The sequence below is a fragment of the Platichthys flesus genome, chromosome 21, assembly GCF_949316205.1.
Source record: "Platichthys flesus chromosome 21, fPlaFle2.1, whole genome shotgun sequence".
Lineage (NCBI taxonomy): Eukaryota > Metazoa > Chordata > Actinopteri > Pleuronectiformes > Pleuronectidae > Platichthys > Platichthys flesus.
This window is the reverse complement of record NC_084965.1, coordinates 13,333,038-13,350,827: the sequence shown is the minus strand read 5'-3', so window position 1 is coordinate 13,350,827 and position 17,790 is coordinate 13,333,038. Positions and strand designations below refer to the sequence as shown.

Below are 17,790 nucleotides of genomic sequence, written 5' to 3'. Positions count from 1 at the left end.
ACAAACACACACGCCATGACCATTTCCATCACATGTTACACCACACTGCTGCTGAGGCCTGAGACGTTTTAAAGGAACGCTCGGTGACAAATGAACAGAATTATTTCAGAAATGTTTGTGTGCATGACAACAACAAAGTGCATGAAAACAAACAGAGCGTTAAGATCCACAGTATGTTTACGATGTCCCAGTGGTTCGTGTGGTAATCAAACCAATAACTGTTATAATTCCCTTTAATCTAATTTATTTTTATGTCTCCCTTTGTTCTTCGTACTTATTTTGAAATAGGGAAAAATAATGTATTGTGTGCTTGCTCTACCACAGTGCAACATTGTTTCCTCTAAAAACATTTTTATTTAGTTGGTTTTGGTATCAGTCCTGTCACGTTTCGCTATTTTCCCCCCATTGTTTGAGAAACTAATAAAATCTTTTGAAAAAGAAACCAACTTGAGGAACTTGAGAAACAGTTGAAACATGAACGCCTCAGGAGCAGCTGCAGCACAATAACATTGCCTCCTAGTGGTAATGTAGCATCACTGCAGCCTTTAAGTTTTAAAAGTTAAAATTTAGATTACATGATTTATCTGCACTTTTAGTATTGAAGAAGTTATTAGGATATGTTTAATGGATTAAAGAAGGTTCGAAAGAAAGAAGATCATTTTCTACTGATTGCAGAAAAAAAAATATTTAGTAGATAAATATGTTATCCTATTCTTACTCAAGAAAAATTATGGTTCATTTCCTAAAAGATTTAAATAAAATGGGAATTATTAAAACGTAATTCTCCAACTTGTTACGGGTGTGTGGCCAAACAACTTTACCTGAACAAGAATTTAAAGATTTCCTACTGATTTTAGAAAAGGACAAATATAAACATTTAGATTTTATATATATTTATAAAAGCTAAAAACAAGGAAGGAAATTATTAGGAGAATAATTATTTTTTTTCTGTTTCCAGAAATTAACTCAATAAACTGATAGACATCAGACAACGCTGATGTCACTTTGGACGCTGTCAAAAGCGACAGTGTGAGCCGACGTGTGTGTGTGTGTGTGTGTGTGTGTGATTGAACAAGCTTCAGTGTGTGTTTTCTGTGTGACTTCAGCCTCCTTCACTGAGGTGAAGTGGGGGCAGATTTAAATGAGGAAAGAAAACTACCCCCCTCCATGACACTCATTTCATTGTGTGTGTGTGTGTGTGTGTGTGTGTGTGTGTGTGTGTGTGTGTGTGTGTGTGTGTGCATGTGTGTGTGTGTGACTTTAGCATGCTCCAGTCTGACTTTGTTTCATCCAAAATGTAAAAACTCCTCATTCCCCTCTCAACCAGAACCTGTTGCATGTGTGAATGAGGAGTAACAGAGGTATGATGAGGCCCACAATAAAGTGGTGGTGGTGATGGGGAGAGGGGGTCAGTCACATGGGAACCTTCGCCAGACCCTGGGGTGGGGGCATTGAGAGGCACCGGTGTGGGGTTAATCCCCATTCACCCCGTCCTTCACCCAGCCAAGCGGGGCACAATAAGCCCCGCCCGCCTCCCCCTGCGTCTCCACCCTGACCTCTGACCCCACGTTTGCGGCCACTATCCCCGGCCCCTTTATGCCTCCATTCTGTGATTATCTGCAATATTTACTCCTTTTGATTTCCTCGGCGACCATTGTCGTCACCCACGCAGCTCTCCTGCCTGCCTGCCGAGCTCAAGTGCTCTCCTTCCTAGGCCCGCAGCACCCCCTGAAAGCTTAAAGCCCACAGCAAACACCACCTGAAGTGGGAACCAGTCGCTTACAGCCACTTATTTATGACTTCTTGATTCAAGGAGGCACACAGAAGAGCTGGGCCGGTCCTGGCAATGTTGGAGCCCTAGGAGGGAATTTCAAATTGGCGCCCCCCAACATACACACGCAAACTGTCATGCATCCCGTTCAGTTCTTTTTTTTAAAAATCCATTCTCACATTTCATAATTCATACTTGGCCTCCAGAAAGTTAGTACATGTGCACAGACAAGTGAAAGGAATCCGAAGCTGTTTTTCAAGACATAGCACATTTCAGATAATTGAATGTCTACTCTGATGCATGTTTAAATGATTTCATAATTTGCTTTGGGTTTTTAAGCTATATTAGGATTAAGGTGTAAACAGACAGTTTCTCTGTTAGTTCTTCCCGGCACCACAATGCCAATGCGATCAGCCCAAGTATTTAACATGGGCGAGGAAAGAAGGCGGACCGCTTTTAGCGGCGCTTCTACCTCCGGTGCGTCCCGGGGTCAGAGGATGATGGTGTGACGTTACTGTGTTGTTTTACATTGCATGTGTCACGTCATGATAGATCAGTCTCTTGGGCCGCCCTCTCTGCATTTTGCGCCCTAGGCAACCGCCTATGCCTCCTGTACCAGGAGCCGCCCCTGCAGAAGAGCAGCAGTCAGTAAACGGACAAAGTCAAAGAAGTGCTGGCAGAGAAGTGGACGTGCAGCATCCCTGTTGGATTCCAGCTGTGGAGCTCTGCTGCAGACTGGATTTATCTCTGCCCTGATATTTCCTGAGACGAATCCATAAAAGATAAGATAATAAGATTACAAAAATAGATAGACAAAAATGTATAGAATATAAAGTTAGATTATAAATAGATAGAAAATACATATTCGGAATTGGGAAATTTAAGTGAACAATTAAAAGATGTAAAAAAAAATGAACTAACAGACTAATACCCCTAATATTTAGATACAATAAAAGAGAGGGAGGAGAGAGAGAAGCCCACTCACAGCTTTTTAAATCCTAATGAATGAATGACTGCAGGTTGCCACAGACTGTAAACTCCAATGCACCAGTTTCACTTCTATTAACATATACGAGTTTAATGGAAAGATCAAGATAGAATTAGAAATGAGAAGATACATTGATAGGGGTAAAAACAGTGAAGGACACAAATTAAACCAAACAGTCTGTATGAATTTCGATATAAATAAATAAACTGTTAACAGAGAGAAGATCTAAAACTCCAAGAAGAAAGAACATATGTTTGTATGTTTTGTACTATAAATAGCCACAAAAGGCCATACTTTAGTTGAAGCCAAAGTGAAGAGGACAAAACAAAGAAACTCCTCTCACTCCTCCTCTTCCTCAGTTGTGGCTTTTGTTCACACAACTTACGAAAAACAAAAACACTTATAGTCGTATCCAACATGTTTCAGAGATGTGGAAACAGAGCATGACGGTAACAAATCCTATATGACAGCCTTATTGTTATTGTTTAATTGTATTTACACGTTTTCATTCAACCCACTATTCAATAGTTTGTGTCTAAATGTTATCCTCCATTTGCTTCAATAGATAGAGTGCATGGTACAACGAGTAAAGACAAAAACACAATAACTTAATTTAAAGGTTTTATATTAAAATCATTCAATTAAAAATCAGTTATTGAAATGTGCAGATAAAATACTAAAAGACAGAATTTTATAAAATGTCCTCGGGTTTCTCAGGGTGAATAATGATTCATCTGACATGAGCTGACAAGGAAAACCAGCCTTCTCTCTCTCTCTGCTTCTCCATCTGTGGGAGAAATAAAGAAAATAGGATTTTGGTTGAAGTGACAGTTTGGTGAAACATGAGCACATCTGGGAAATCTACAGTTTGTGTGTGTGTGTGCACCTGTGTTTTGCCACCTCTGGTTTCTCCTTCATATCTGTGAGAAGACACTTCAGAACCAGCAGATCTGCAGCGAAGAAATATGATAAGGTTTAATGTACACAACAGACCTGTCCTTATAAACCACAGCATCATGGAGAAACTAAATGAAAAAAAAAAAAAGAAGATGCTTTACACATTCAGACCATTGTCATATTATTAGTATTCAACTTTGTTTGATATAATTTGGGTAATATTACAATATATTCTTTTATATTCTTCCTCGAGCTACGATGATCCAAATATGAACTTCAATACCCAGACGATGATGTGTTTGGTATTAGTGTGGATCGCTGACCCCGCCCGACCGGTACGGACAAACATTTTGAAATGATATTTGGGTTTGGGCTGGGCTCAGTCTTTTTGGCAGGAGAACGAGGAAAACATCGGGCTTAAGGAACGTTCAGACACAGAATGTCTGTTGGGTTCTGGTTGGCCTCAGTTAGTTTTCTCGTGGGCTTGGACAGAAAACTGTGGCCGGAGCCACACTCGTTGGCATGTGATGCTTTTTACCACAAGATGTGATCCCTCACTTTCTACTGCGGAGGACAGTCTGTGTATCTATTTCATGTTTGGTCTGGAAGCATTGGAAACTGTTTCCTGATGTCAGATTAGAGCAGAGAGAAAAATAGAACATTGATTTCCAATACTGAGCTACTCACCGTCTCTCACCATCGGCCTGTGACAGACGCTCCTGTGCAGGTGGCAGCACGGACAGCTCTGGACTTCCTCCGGCTGAGAATGACAAGATAACAGTGATTTTTAATGATCACATGGGATGAAAAAGACAAAGACGTGTCAGGTCGACCCACTGTACCTGCTGTTTGTGGGCTCAAGGCAGACGTAGGGATGGGGGAGACAGAAGGAGAAACTTTGGAAGAAACGTTGTGTTTCTGTTGCTCAATAAGCTCCAATAGGCGACCCCTGGCTGCTGCACTTTGCCTGTTTAGCTCTAGGAGGCGCTGTTCCACCGTGCTCACACTGGGGTCATTAGGAGGGGTCTCAGCGACCTGGATGTTCTGGCTCCGTCTCCGTGAGCTGCTGGACCCGGACGTCCTCCTCTCTCCAACGCTCTGAGGTGTAATTCTTCCACTGCTGCCAGAGCTGGGTCTCCTCTGCTCGATGCTACTGTTGGGCGATCCTCCGCCACCCGGGCTGAGGCTCTTAGCCTGACTCAGCTGGGCCCATATCAGCTCGTTCTGCCTGCTCAGCTGAGCGATCTCAGCCAGCAAGGCCTCTGGAGGGAGCTGTGAGCTGAGCGGGTCGGAGGACATCAGTGAGAGTGAGGAAGACGAGGGAAGGCTGGGGAGGCTGGAGGCTGAGAACAGGGCCTGAATGTCCACAAAGGAGCGGAGGTTATCTACAGGAAGAAGCTGCTGCTGCCCCGGTACAGGGTGAGTCACTGTGAAAGGGGACAAAAGCAGAATTAGGATTTTTATATGTAATCGACAAGGGGTTTGTATTGGTTTAGAATGAGAGTGTTACCAGGAATATGTTGCCAGTTGTCGCTCTGTCGAGGTGGAGAGAGCAGGACGGCGGGAGAAGCAGATGCTTGTATTCGCTCAGGAACGAGGACAGACTGACAAACTGGACACAAGTAACAACAATTTAACCATTATCAACATTTTAAAGTACCACATAAATATCTATGCACACACACGCACACACAGTATGCACCTGCAGCTTTGACATCAGAGTCTAGGGGTGGGTCTGTCTGTGCCTCCAGGAGTCCAAGTCCCCCAATCAACAACACCACTGCATCCAGCTTCTGCTCCAGCTCTGTGGTTCGCTGCAGCAGCCCTGCCTGAGAGGAAACACCAGTCAAATTTAAAAAAGGATTTATAAGTACGGTTGGAAACAAACAATAAACCAGATTCGGAAAATAAGGTAAGCGCTGCTGCACCTGCAGGGCGGCAGCCTCTTCTCTCAGAGTCATGGTCTCTGCAGTGAGAGCATCGATCAGGCCGCGCTGCGCTCTGAGCTCCTCCTCCAGTTTTCTCCTCTCCTCAGACTCTTTATGAACCTCTTCGTCTGTCTGAGGAGGAGAAAAAGGGATAAGTTAAACAGATGACGTTAAAGTAAACGCGATGTCTGCTTTATTACTACCACAATAATGACACAACTATGGACCTTGGTAAAACTGAGAAGATCCAGTTCATGTAAGTGTAGTGCAGAATGTGTGCACTGTCTATAAGAGATTTGAATGGAGACATTATTGTTCTCCTGCTGTACCTTTTTGAGGTGGTGAACTAAACGTCCGACCGTGGAGATCAGTGCAACAGAGAACCCAGTTAGGCCTTGTGTTCTGTTCTGTTTTGGACTCTGTGCTGACCCTGGTTCTGTGTCAGGACTCATCATATCCAAGTCGGCCTCCACCTGACCCAACATGGACTGGAGCAGACCCAGACTCGACTGGTTCCCACTGAGAGAAGCAACACTGGAGCCGTTCAGCTCTGAGCTCAGAGAAACACACTTCCTGGTCCTGCTAGTTCTAGTGCGGATCCTTCCTGCAGAAGACATACAAAGTAAAACTAAATATTTGACTGTTATAAAAGCACTTTCACATTTAAAAATTATTTTTTTTGAAGAACACAATCGCTAGCAGACATTACCTGACTGGTTGAGAGGCCTGTCAGGGTTCAGCACCTGAGAAACCAGGACAGACGGTTCCTCCTCGTCTTCCTCTGGTTGGTTCTGTCTGGTCCGAACACGCTGAACAGCCAATGTGGCATTTAGAGCTGAAACATGCAGGATGAGTCTGTGGGTGCTGTGAAACTCTGATATGTAGTCTATAAATAAAATAACTGAACGTATGAAAAGTTCCTGACCTGTTTGATCTGGTGCTCTCCCTGATGTACAGGGGGTTGAAAAAATATGATCTCTGTCTCCATGGTCAGAGGCTGGACGTTGGGCTTTCTGCTGCTGTTTCACTTTACCCCGAGAGGGTGCCTTCGTTTTTCTCACATTGGCCCTGCAAAGAAAAGAATGTGAGGGATGACGTGGTGTCATCAGGATGTGAAAAAAATTATTTCTCCCCCTTACACGGAATACAATCAACTTTCTTATCTCAAATTTAGGTGGTGCATTAGACTGTCTGGTTTGCAGGCATTAGTACCTTCTGATTACATGATAGTTTGAACTGCCAGAGGGATTTCCATCTTCATCACTGTGGTCTTCCTCCGAGTATTGAAGTTCATTAAGAGCCTGGAATGAACCATTCAATGCATGTTAATGCAGGTCAAATAAAAAAAAAAACTTTTGAAAGTTGGTGGCGGTATTTTGCTCACTAAGATATCAAATATTTACAGCTTTAATTTTTGTACACAAACCTGCTGGTCCATCATAGACTGGCTGAGAAGGCACAACTGAGTTGGAGGATCTGGTCTCTGGAGAACAGGCAGTTCTGAGTCAGAGTCACAGTTTGGAGCCATGGTCACACTCGGATGCCCTGGTGAAATATATATTTACACATATTGCTTACATAATACACAAACAGAAATACCAGCATTTTCACCTAACCGTACACGATGTCAACATCTAAATACCAGTGTGCCTGCGAGGAGCATCTCCAAACAAATCCTTGACCACAGCCATGGCTCTGTCCGAGCGGGCCAGCACATCCTGCAGCAGCAGCTGGTCTGAGAAGACCTGCAGCGTTAGCAAAACACCACATTCATCACATTCCACTCAGTACAGGGGAAGCGTTTGGATTTCAATTTAACAAACAAATCTTTATTCAATTTTAGACAAGCATCAAGCATCAAAAAAGACACTAAAGATGAAGGGAAAATCTAAGTCACACACCTCCCTGATAATGCTGAGGCTGGCGGGGTCCAGACTTGCAGGACTCCTGCCGTGTCCCAGGCGGCGTGTCAGAGCTTTCTCTCTCAGTTCCCACTGAGCCGCGGCCTTGTTGTGTGACTTGTGAATCTCATGCCGATGACTCTGAAGCAGAATAGAACAAATACATAGGGACTGTGACAAAGAAGGAACCGCTTAGGATTTGTGAAGCTTAGTAACCTAGACCCCTGACCAATAAATGTATTCAATGTTTCAGCTCAATCAGCTAACTATACTCAAACACAATATAACAACAATGCAGTGAACAATGTCCCAGACCTTACCAGCTCTGCAGGTGTCAGCTTGTGCACAGACAGGTCACTGACAGTGCTCTGCAACCGACAAAGAACAGATCTCACTCATACATTTCAAGACAAACCGGTCACTGACTGTTTCTTTTCCCGTCTGTACCTTATATATATATATACACAGTCTATGGTCTGTACTCACCACCCACTCTCTTCTGGGAGCTGCTGCCTTCTTGGGACGAACAGGCCTTTTCGCTTTGTTGTGTAGTTGTGAACGTCCTACTCTCACCGACGACATCTGCTCACGGGCAATGACACGAAGGGGAACATGTCAGGGTCTCTGTAAAGTGGCTGCACACGTATAAATTGACTGATGCTAAGCTAGCTCTGCGTTACGTTTCCTTCCCATCACCTTCAGGTCAAGTTAGATCATCAGGAGCTGCTTTGCTAGGCTACACAGCTCGTTAGCTCAATGTTTACACGCACATTGTCAAACAGTGAACTAACACTCACGTTTTAGAAGCCGCGGTGTTTCACAGGAGCCGCGTCTCGGGTTGTTTCTGCCGCTTTGGTCTCGGAGGCGGCGGAAGTTGATGTCAAGTCTCCTTCAGCGCGTGAGACAGTTTTTCAACAGTTCGCGCCACTTCCTGTGCTGTTGCCACGGACACCGCTTCGCCGCGGTGCATGGCGGGAAGTGGAAGCGGTGAGCCCAAACAAACCCAAACAAGCCTAAAGATCATGGATAGTGATGGAAGGTGAACTTTATACATTTTATAAATTAAGAGTAACTTTGAGATATGTTTACTTCACGTGTATTTCCTGTTACTACGTTACAACTTGCTTCAACTCAGGTAGAAATATTGTACTTTGTAACTCAGGCTGTTTGACAGTAATAGCTACTGCATACGTTACAAAAAACACAAGTTACTGTATATAAAATACTGTGGTTTGAAAATGTGGCTGCAGCTAAAGCAGACACCACTAGATGGCAATGTCACCCAGCAAGTCCCATGCTGTTGTGGATGGAAGGAAAAGGGGAGTGAGGAGGAGGAACAGGAGGAGGAGGAGGAGGAAGAAGAGGAGGAGGGAGGGGGGCTACCTGAATATGTCAAACTGTCTAAACTCTCATCTATTTTTCATCTGGGGAAAAAACTCAGGAAGTCAAATTGAATTTTTGGGAAGATGCTCAAAAGTCAAAACTAATCTCTGGTGTTGAAGTGACTTTTGACAAGAATGTAACCGGAATAAGGGTGTTTCACCTTCAAAGTTAAAGCATGACTTTGTGAAGATTGTAGTATGTGGTTGACATGAAAGACTGTTGATATTAACTGGGTGATACATGGCAACTATTGCAGTAAATTGCAGCCTATGCATTCATAGATGACGACTAGTGCAACCAATTAAAAATCTCTCTGACAAAAGGTTAAGTTGAAAATGTCAATGAACTCAAATTGTAAGTTTCCCACGCTGTAAGTTAGATGTATGGATACACAGCTGTTTTTTTTTTATGTCTATATTTCAACTTTGAAGGATTACCTCATTTAAAGTACCCACCAAAGTTGAAGCATGCAAGTTGTGTTGTCCGTTTTGGGGTTTAAAAGTTTGAACAGGAAGTTGTATGTGTTAGTGATTCTAACTTGATGCATGTCGGTTTATTGCTCGTTTTACGCAGAGGTGTGTTTTTGCCTCTGACTTATTTTACCCGCCCCTCGCCCACTGTGGAGGAAAGACTGCGCGCCTCAGTTCAATCTGACTAGACTGGCCCACACTTGGCTCCATGACTCCTGACGCACGACAATGCGCACTGAGCCACAGAAGTTTGAGGACTTATCTTTACGCACGGAGTTCGTGGTGAGGGGACACGGGAGCGACAGCAGCTGTGCGCCCATGGATCAGGCTACAAGTGTTTGTTTCTCTGCATCCCTGTGGAAAGGCATCTGAATTGTGTGGAGGAGACGTGTCCTGCGTCGCTGGAGGTTCGCTGGAGTTCCAGGGGAGATCACAGTTGGATTTACCAGAGCTCAGAAGGCTTACAGCTGGAATCTGTATAGATCTTCTGTATTTCTGGCACCTTCTCCTTCAGTAGTGTAATTACGCGTTTTGAACAATTTTTGGATCATAACCTGGGCTGCAAAGTCCCTTTTGGAGACGTTGGATCTGCATTACGCACGAAATCCTTCTAACAAATGACATCTTCTAAGAGGTTTGTTGCTCTCCCACTGCATCCCCTCCTTCCATCGCACCGATCGACCGTGTCACAACTCCACCAGGTTTAGACGCGGGGGAGTGAAAGCCTCGCTGTCGCTTCCAGTGAGCCAGCGTGCGACCGCGGACCACCTGGTCGAGGATGTGGGGCGGAGGGTTCCCGGCGTCTGTCACCGTGGTTGTGACATTCCTCCTGGTCATCATCGAGGTGAAAGCGAGCGGGGAGTATTGCCACGGCTGGCACGACTCCCAGGGCGCGTGGAAGGAAGGGTTCCAGTGCCCCGAGAAGATCGACGCAGACGACTCGATAATCTGCTGTGGGAAATGCGAACTGCGCTACTGTTGCGCCAGCACGGACGCGCGTCTGGATCAGGGGAGCTGTGACAACGACCGACAGGCGCAGGAGCCCGGGACTGAGAGCAAGGACAACAAGGACTCCGGGGCAGGTATGAACACAAAACTCCTTCTCTTGCATTATTAAAGATGTTAATCATCATACTACCCAATTACGCGCAAATCAAAAGATTGGACACTCTAGAAGAGGGTAAATCAAGACTTTAAAGTTATTTAGTGAACCTGAAAATGCTGGAACGTGGGTTAAAAGTATATTATGAGATTCAAAGTAGAAGCCTATAATCCCTTTAATATTCACTGTTGATCTATGACAAAGAAAGCCTGTTGGGTAAGTCGTAAGACAATGCGTAAAAGTAGTTGCGCCAGTGGAGTGACTTTGGCGTCTCCAAAAGGTTGTTTAGTCTCAGATAAACCTTTGTTTATAATAGGATTCAATATAAATATCATAAAAAATGAATGCGTAAAACAACTCCAAAGATGAGTGAGGTGGCTCCGGGCCTAGGGCGCACGCACAGGATGTCTCAGATTTAATATTGTAAATCGCAGACCTATTACAAGTGTAGGCCTCCTCTCATAAAACTCACACAGCCACAGTATCTCCCTGCTAAGAGGCATCATCTGCAACGACAGCTGCACAGGAGACAGCAGAGACTCCTCCACCAGTTAACTGCGCGTTCACAAATGGCACAGTGTCTGCGCCGTGTTGCAGCACTTTATAAATAGCTGTGTTTGTTCTGGCGCGTAACAGTGCGAGAGGGGCCGGGCTCAGATCACGCTGTCCTCACGGGGATCAAGTTTGGACTTGACCGGATCTTGGACGGTGGCTCTCCCTAAAGGCGCTGACAGGCCTGTTCATAAAAAACACAAATCGCGTTATGTATCACTTCCTACCAGACTCTGGAGTCCTTTTCCCACACCCCCACCCCACTGCAGCCCTCCCCCTGGTGCCTCTGTGCTTTCAAGGGATTCATACTCAGATCTGTTTTATACAAGGCACATAAATACACTTAAAAAAAACGGCACTTAATGGAGGCTTCATTACCAGAAACAAAAGCAGCATATACATTTCAATATGTGGTGGATTAGGTGACCGTATAAACGTTTTTCCCAGTCCTGGCTCCTCGTTCATCAATGCTGATATTCCCATATGTTAACCATAAAAGCCTCTTAAAGCTGTATCATATCTGGAATAAACAATGAATAGGGTGATTGGAGCACAAATCAGATAAAATAGTCTTCGCAGGCTCATTTCACAACATCCCTGGAGCGTATTATGTCTTCTTCATGACCTGCAGCTATAATCTGCTATTTGCTAAAACCATCCTGCCTTATCACTGCAGGAAGAGGCATATACATTTCATTCAGTGGCCTCCAGCCAACATAACTTAAAGACAAGCAGCTTTTTCCTCACCAAGAAGAAAGGAAATTATGCTTTTTCCCCCCACAAATTCTAAGCCATGCTCAGTTTGTGCATTTCGTTCATTTGTCATGTGCTCGCGGCTTATAAATCATCCGGTAAAGATACACATTGCAATGTCAATGGATAACAGGCAGGAAATTATTAATGTGCTCAACATGAAGGAACATATGGTATTTGGGAACAGAAGAATGCCCGTGGGAGCGCCGGGGGAGAGTCCAGCCAGTCAGCCGCAGAGACTGTGCCCAAAACAAGGGCTTAGGAGAGGGGGGTGCTGTTCCTGCTGCAGGGCTGCCACATCTCAACCGCAGCAACAGGTGTGGAGGGGTGACAGCGAACAATAAGAGGGCCTCAACCACCATGTGCACAAAAGAGGGATATCTGGGCTTAAAAATCCACACATGGCAAAAGACGAGGAAATCAATTCTTTGTTTGAATTGTAAGATAATAAGGTGCTGGACGTGACTAAATGCTTAGGTGTTAGAGAGTTACTTTATAATGTTGAGGTTCTCCAGTGTGACCCCTGACACAAAGCTACATATAGTGAGAGAAACTTTTCATGCTACTGGTATACATTTGCATTTCCAGCAAAAAGTGATTTCTATTCTAAACTTTTTACAAGGTTTATTCAGAAAGGTTCACAAGTAAAATAATTATACAAAATATCTAGCAGATTGCAATGGATGATGGGGTGATATGGTTTATTCGTCTAATACTTTGATTTATGACTAAATACCCTAAAGATCTCCTGAAATTCCCATCAGCCTCAGTTCTACTTTAAGTTTAGAGCTAATAAGCAAAAACCATAGACCGTATATAAAAGATAGACCTACCAAAGATCGCATAAAGTATTGAGCTCAAAGCACCAGTGTTCATACATCCTCACAGAAGCTAACTGGGCTAAAGTCTTGTGTTGTTTTTATTTTCTTAATCAGTTCATATCAGATTTATCTGGGACTCAAACTCTAAACTGGAAATAACTGGAATAAACTTGTTTACACTAAATCTATCAACTCGTCTAACAACAGCAAGAGATCTAAAAATGTAGTATATAATAATAAATTGGCCACAGGCATTGTTTTTCTGCATGAGTACTATTACTTTTGATACTTTACTGATAATACTTTAATTCCTTTGATAACAGAATCTGCGTACTTCTCCTAACACGCTGCACACATGCTAACTTTATCGCCCCCGTCCATCACTGATTTACTGTACAGCATTTTGGAAAGGAGTTCCACAGAAAAAAAAAAGAAGGGATTAACAAACATAAGACGAAAGTTTTTTACAATTACTAATCCTGAGCAGCCATGTATAAAAAAGGGAGTGGAGGGAGCAGAGATGGGGCAGTTGAGGTCTAACTTGCCCATTTCTGCTCATGGAATTTATCCTGTATGTTGCCTGTGCAGAATCCCTGATAAAACCTGATTACTGCATGCTGTGTAGCTATGAGGTATATAAGCCTCTCAAGTTGATGCTTCTCCTTAAAGGGGAAATGGGTCAAGGTCCCAGCTTCTCTAGTGTCAGACTCTCGGCCTCCTCATCCTTTGTTCCCCGGACTTACACCTCCCCAGCCAAACCAGTGTCCTCCAGCTCCAAACTGGTTCCACGCAGTAATGCTGTTTAATACCCGGCTACTTTTGATGAGCATTTATTGAAGAGTTATTTGAAGACCTGTTTTGAGAGCGCATAGACAAAAGGAAACTGAAGCCAGTTGCCACCTCTCTCTCTCTCTCTCTCTGGCATACAGTTACAGGTCATAACACATGGGCACTTTCAATGCAGAAATCAAGTGCACCCCGTGGGAACAATACAGCACATATAATCACTTGCAATGCAACATGGTGGTTATTGTGTTGGCCTTGAGCAAGCATGGGAATGAACTGCACCTCGGGAGTGACCTCATCTTACCTGGCGCCCCCCGTTTCTTCCTTCAAAGGTGCCGCGAGTGAAACAATGTGATTTATTTTCAAGCAAGGTTGTGGTTGATGGTGTTTCTGAGTTGTTGTTCTCGGAGCGTCTCCTCCACACTTAGCAAATTTACAGACTGACACTGAGATCTTCACCTATAAACACGTCAGGGACCTCTACTTGTTTATTGAGGCCTGCGCGGCAGTTATTTGACCTGATCCGTGGAATAGTGATTTGCTGTTTTCAGTTAATATAGGAAAGGTCAGGGGGAAGGAATTGGCCTCCCCCTTTGATTTAAAGGACCGAATAACCCCACATTCAGCTGCATTAAATCAGTCAACTTTAATACCCTTCTTTAAACAGGAGCCAAGTACTGTAGCTCAACTTGAGTAACTTATTTTCAAAGGCCCGATCGTAAATAGCTACAGAAAAGGAAGGGTCACAAATATCTGCTGGCAGGGCGGCTTAAGAATGTCACCCGTGCAAACACACACACACACACTCACAAACACACACAAACACACACACACACACACTCACACACACGTCTCTGCAGGGTGGAGGAGGCTGGGGACACAGCAGGGTGCGCAGGATTAAAACAGATCAAAACAAAGTTAATAACTGCTAATGAGAGTGTGGGGCTCCCCGGGGACTCAATCCCAGTGCACCTTTCATTCCTAAACTCTGGTCCAAACACTCCTCTCTGCTCAGGCCTTTGTTAAACTGTCTCACCCAATCTGCACTCACACGTAGGAGCTTTGCTTGTGCAAGGAAGCGAGGCATGTGAGAGTGTGAGGTCGGCTGCTTTGAAGCTTCCTGGTCAATATAAGTCACCTGAACAAGCTACTTAATGTGAACGTGTCTCTCCGTCCTCTCTCTCTCCGCAGTACCCATCTACGTGCCGTTCCTGATAGTGGGCTCGGTGTTCGTGGCCTTCATCCTGGTGGGATCTGTGATCGCCGTGTGCTGCTGCCGCTGCCTCCGGCCCAAACAGGAACTGTCGTCAGGAGGGGCGTCAGGAGGCGGGCCCGGCGGCGGGCGCCTCCTGGAAACCATCCCCATGATGGCGAGCACTTCCAGAGGCTCGTCATCGCGCCAGTCCAGCACGGCCACCTCATCCAGCTCCTCTGCCCCACCCTCCGCACCACGCCCTGGTCCCCCTCCTCTCATGCGGGCTCAGGCCTCTTGCTGTCTGCCGCCTGACGCCAGCGTCTTTGTCAACATGCCCACCAATTTCTCTGTACTCAACTGCCAGCAGGCCACCCAAATCATGCCTCACCAGGGACAGTTCCTCCACCCGCAGTACATTAGCTACGCTCACCCCCAAGCTGCAGCCTACCTGGACCCCATCCATGGAGGATACAGGCCCCTGCAGTCCCCGTGCCCTCCTCCCCCCGGGGGGTCGAGTGTCATCGGTGACCAGAAATACCCTCCAGTGACAGTGTGACGAGGGGCCAACACGCAGACCCCTCTGCCACTTTGTTGTGAAGACTAACTTGTGAAGTTTAACATGAGAGGGCTGCGCCAGAGACCTTTCGGGGACACTGCCAGAGTGGAAAAAGAAAGGCAGCGAGTCAAACTCACATGAAGGACTCATAAAGCCATTGCTGGCAGCAGGGCCTGCCCCGCTATTGTGTGTGGTGTGTTATCTGTAATGTGTGTGTCATGTGACCTGTTGCCAAGTTGGAATGAGCTAAGCTCGGTCTCTGATTGGGTACGGAGGATGCATAAACAATGTTCTGTCTTGATGCAGAGATTCAACTGCATATTACGCTGCCCAGATGGGTGATAATGCACAGAAAACTGCAGCCTGCAGCTCAAATCAAGACTGTGCACGTGTTTGTGTTTGCATGCATGTGTATGGGAGAGTGGGAAAAAGGTTTGTTGGCTTGTATCTGCTTGAATGAATGATGACTGGATGATTTATAGCAGTGGGCTGAATGAAAAGTGGTTATTCAGGCGAAACAAAACAAAATATGACCACATGCTGTGTTTATGCCATGTGCACGTGTGCACTTGTGAATGGGTTGTAAGTGGTTTATACAATACAGTATGTTTGTGTTGAAGGTTTGAGGACAGACAGTATGTGAGAAGATGTTTGTACTGTATGTGTGTGAGTTTGCGGGAGCGTGTGAAGTGTGGAGGGATGTGGTCGTATGAGTAACTGTGTGTGTGTGTGTAATGGGAAATGCAGGTGGTGTGATGTGAGAGGCAGTTGCAATCCCCCTGCAGACCATTTAAAATCTAATGAAGTGAACACAGGACGCAGACTGTGACGCTCCACCCTGCTGCACAGCCTCCCTGCTGCCACCCAAAACGAATAAACACAAAAACTTCTGGCCCGACTGCGCCGAGCGGAAACACACGGACACACCAAGCTAAAAAAGAAGTTAATGTACGCGAGTGTGTGACGGAGAAGAAGTGAGAGGCTGCTCTCTGAAGATTGAGGTTAATTATACAGCGAAAAACTACCAAATGTCCCCCCCCCCCCCCTCGCTTCTCCCCTGTGAGGAGTGTGTGTGAGCATGTGTGTTTGTATTTAACACCCCCACGGCTCAGAGCGTTAGCAGAGGGCAAAGGCAGCTCCAGGGCAGCTTTTACTCATTATTTTCCACTTAAGAAAACGGCACAGAAATGGTGATTATCAGTTGTTAAGGAAAAAAAAACAACTTTAACCTGCATATTTCTGTTTTGCAGCTGGTAACTCACAAGTTACAGTGATATGCAATATGAGAAATGTGCTCCACTGAAGTGTTCAGCTTGACATGTCTCACTACGGTAATACTGAAACCAGTCTGTCTGTGTCCTTTGTCTGTACTCCCAGCACAGCGTCCGGAACAGCATGCAGCTTGTGTGTGACAAAGAAACAGTGTCAAGTGTAAAATGGTGGATGCAAGTCAGCCCCATGTTTCTGTCCCCTCTGTGACTCGATGCAGGAAGGAGTCTTTTCATATGAATTTCTGAAAAAAATAAACAACTTTTAAAGCAAAAAACATGTGTTGAGAGCTTACGTTACAGTTTTATATCAACGTCCAGAGTCATTACTATTAAACAAGAAAGGTTTCGTGTTTTAAAACCCTGAGGGGAAAGGTTTGGGCCGATTTACACACCAACACTTGGAGAAGAGTCAATGGAGAAAAGAAAACTTGAAGAATAGAAAAACATCTCTGTGTTGTGAATGGGGGTTTTGCAAGGAACATTATCTTAAATTCTCTTTTCCCTTGGAACACTCGCCTACTTGGCTCTAATTACACACAATCACAGACAGCGCCGCTACCTGCGGAGGACAAAAACAAATACCTGTCACATCATCTCACACAGAGAGCCGAGGAACAATAAACCACAACAATGGACGGTTTAAACCTCGACCATGTGGAGGTGACGTTTTGGCAGCGTCCTTCAAGTCCTCAGCTACAGTAATGTGGAAAGCAAGTAGGGGGGGGGGGGGGGGTCAGGGAGCCACTGGGGAGGAGTTGAAAAAGCAGAAACGGTTCCCTGGCTCCCGCTCGGCTGAGGCCCGATGGATTCTCCATACTGCTGCAGCTGTAGCCGGTTTGGGCTGGGCCTCATCCAGGAAGGTGGGTGGGAAAAAGGCTCTCCAGCGCTGGACTCCGGTGTCCAGGGGCCGGGGCTCGATCAGTCCACCGATGGTCCATCACTATTCAGTCTCCTGAGCCTCGAGAAGGAGTGAGGGAGAGGTTTGATTCTGTCGGTATATGAAATCATATACTTGTCATGTACAAGTCAAAGCTTTCTGTCAGAGCAGACACGCTGTAGCCACAGGTTGACTCATAAAGCCGCTTGAATGCACCAGGGGACAGATTTCAGTCAACACACAGAGACATTTTGTCAGGCCATGGATTGATTAGATTTAATGATTAGGACTCCAGTGGACAACCCCCCCCCCCCATCCCTCCCACTTCAGCGTTGCATTCCTGAAACAGTGTCCTCAACACAGAGACCGCAGACAACGGACTCTACATTCAGACAAATCCCAGAGCCAGAAAAACACATGATCCAGACGAGAGTCTCAATCACATCCCTTCTGTTTGAACGCCTATTAGAACTAGTTCAAGTAAAATACTCCCTTCTAAAACATGTCTCGAAACATGAATACAAAAGAACAGGCATTAA

At 45.2% G+C, this 17,790-nt stretch overlaps 2 protein-coding genes across 2 annotated transcripts; one reads left to right on the top strand and one right to left on the bottom strand.

The window, feature by feature from the left end:
• Positions 1 to 2,921: 2,921 nt before the first annotated feature.
• On the bottom strand, positions 2,922 to 8,426 carry spice1 (spindle and centriole associated protein 1). Its single transcript, XM_062379066.1, has 17 exons — positions 8,283 to 8,426; positions 7,972 to 8,067; positions 7,806 to 7,853; positions 7,486 to 7,626; positions 7,227 to 7,329; positions 7,011 to 7,129; positions 6,797 to 6,885; positions 6,510 to 6,652; positions 6,294 to 6,419; positions 5,914 to 6,188; positions 5,585 to 5,716; positions 5,359 to 5,485; positions 5,167 to 5,268; positions 4,499 to 5,083; positions 4,344 to 4,416; positions 3,646 to 3,709; positions 2,922 to 3,546 (listed from the first exon to the last, which is right to left on the bottom strand). The coding sequence occupies exons 2-17, from the start codon at positions 8,065 to 8,067 to the stop codon at positions 3,490 to 3,492; spliced, it is 2,280 nt and encodes a 759-aa protein (XP_062235050.1). The 5' UTR covers positions 8,283 to 8,426; the 3' UTR covers positions 2,922 to 3,489.
• A 1,060-nt stretch (positions 8,427 to 9,486) lies between these two features.
• LOC133932639 (protein shisa-2) lies at positions 9,487 to 16,662 on the top strand. The gene is made up of 2 exons (XM_062379413.1): positions 9,487 to 10,420; positions 14,544 to 16,662. The coding sequence occupies exons 1-2, from the start codon at positions 10,117 to 10,119 to the stop codon at positions 15,101 to 15,103; spliced, it is 864 nt and encodes a 287-aa protein (XP_062235397.1). The 5' UTR covers positions 9,487 to 10,116; the 3' UTR covers positions 15,104 to 16,662.
• Positions 16,663 to 17,790: the final 1,128 nt, after the last annotated feature.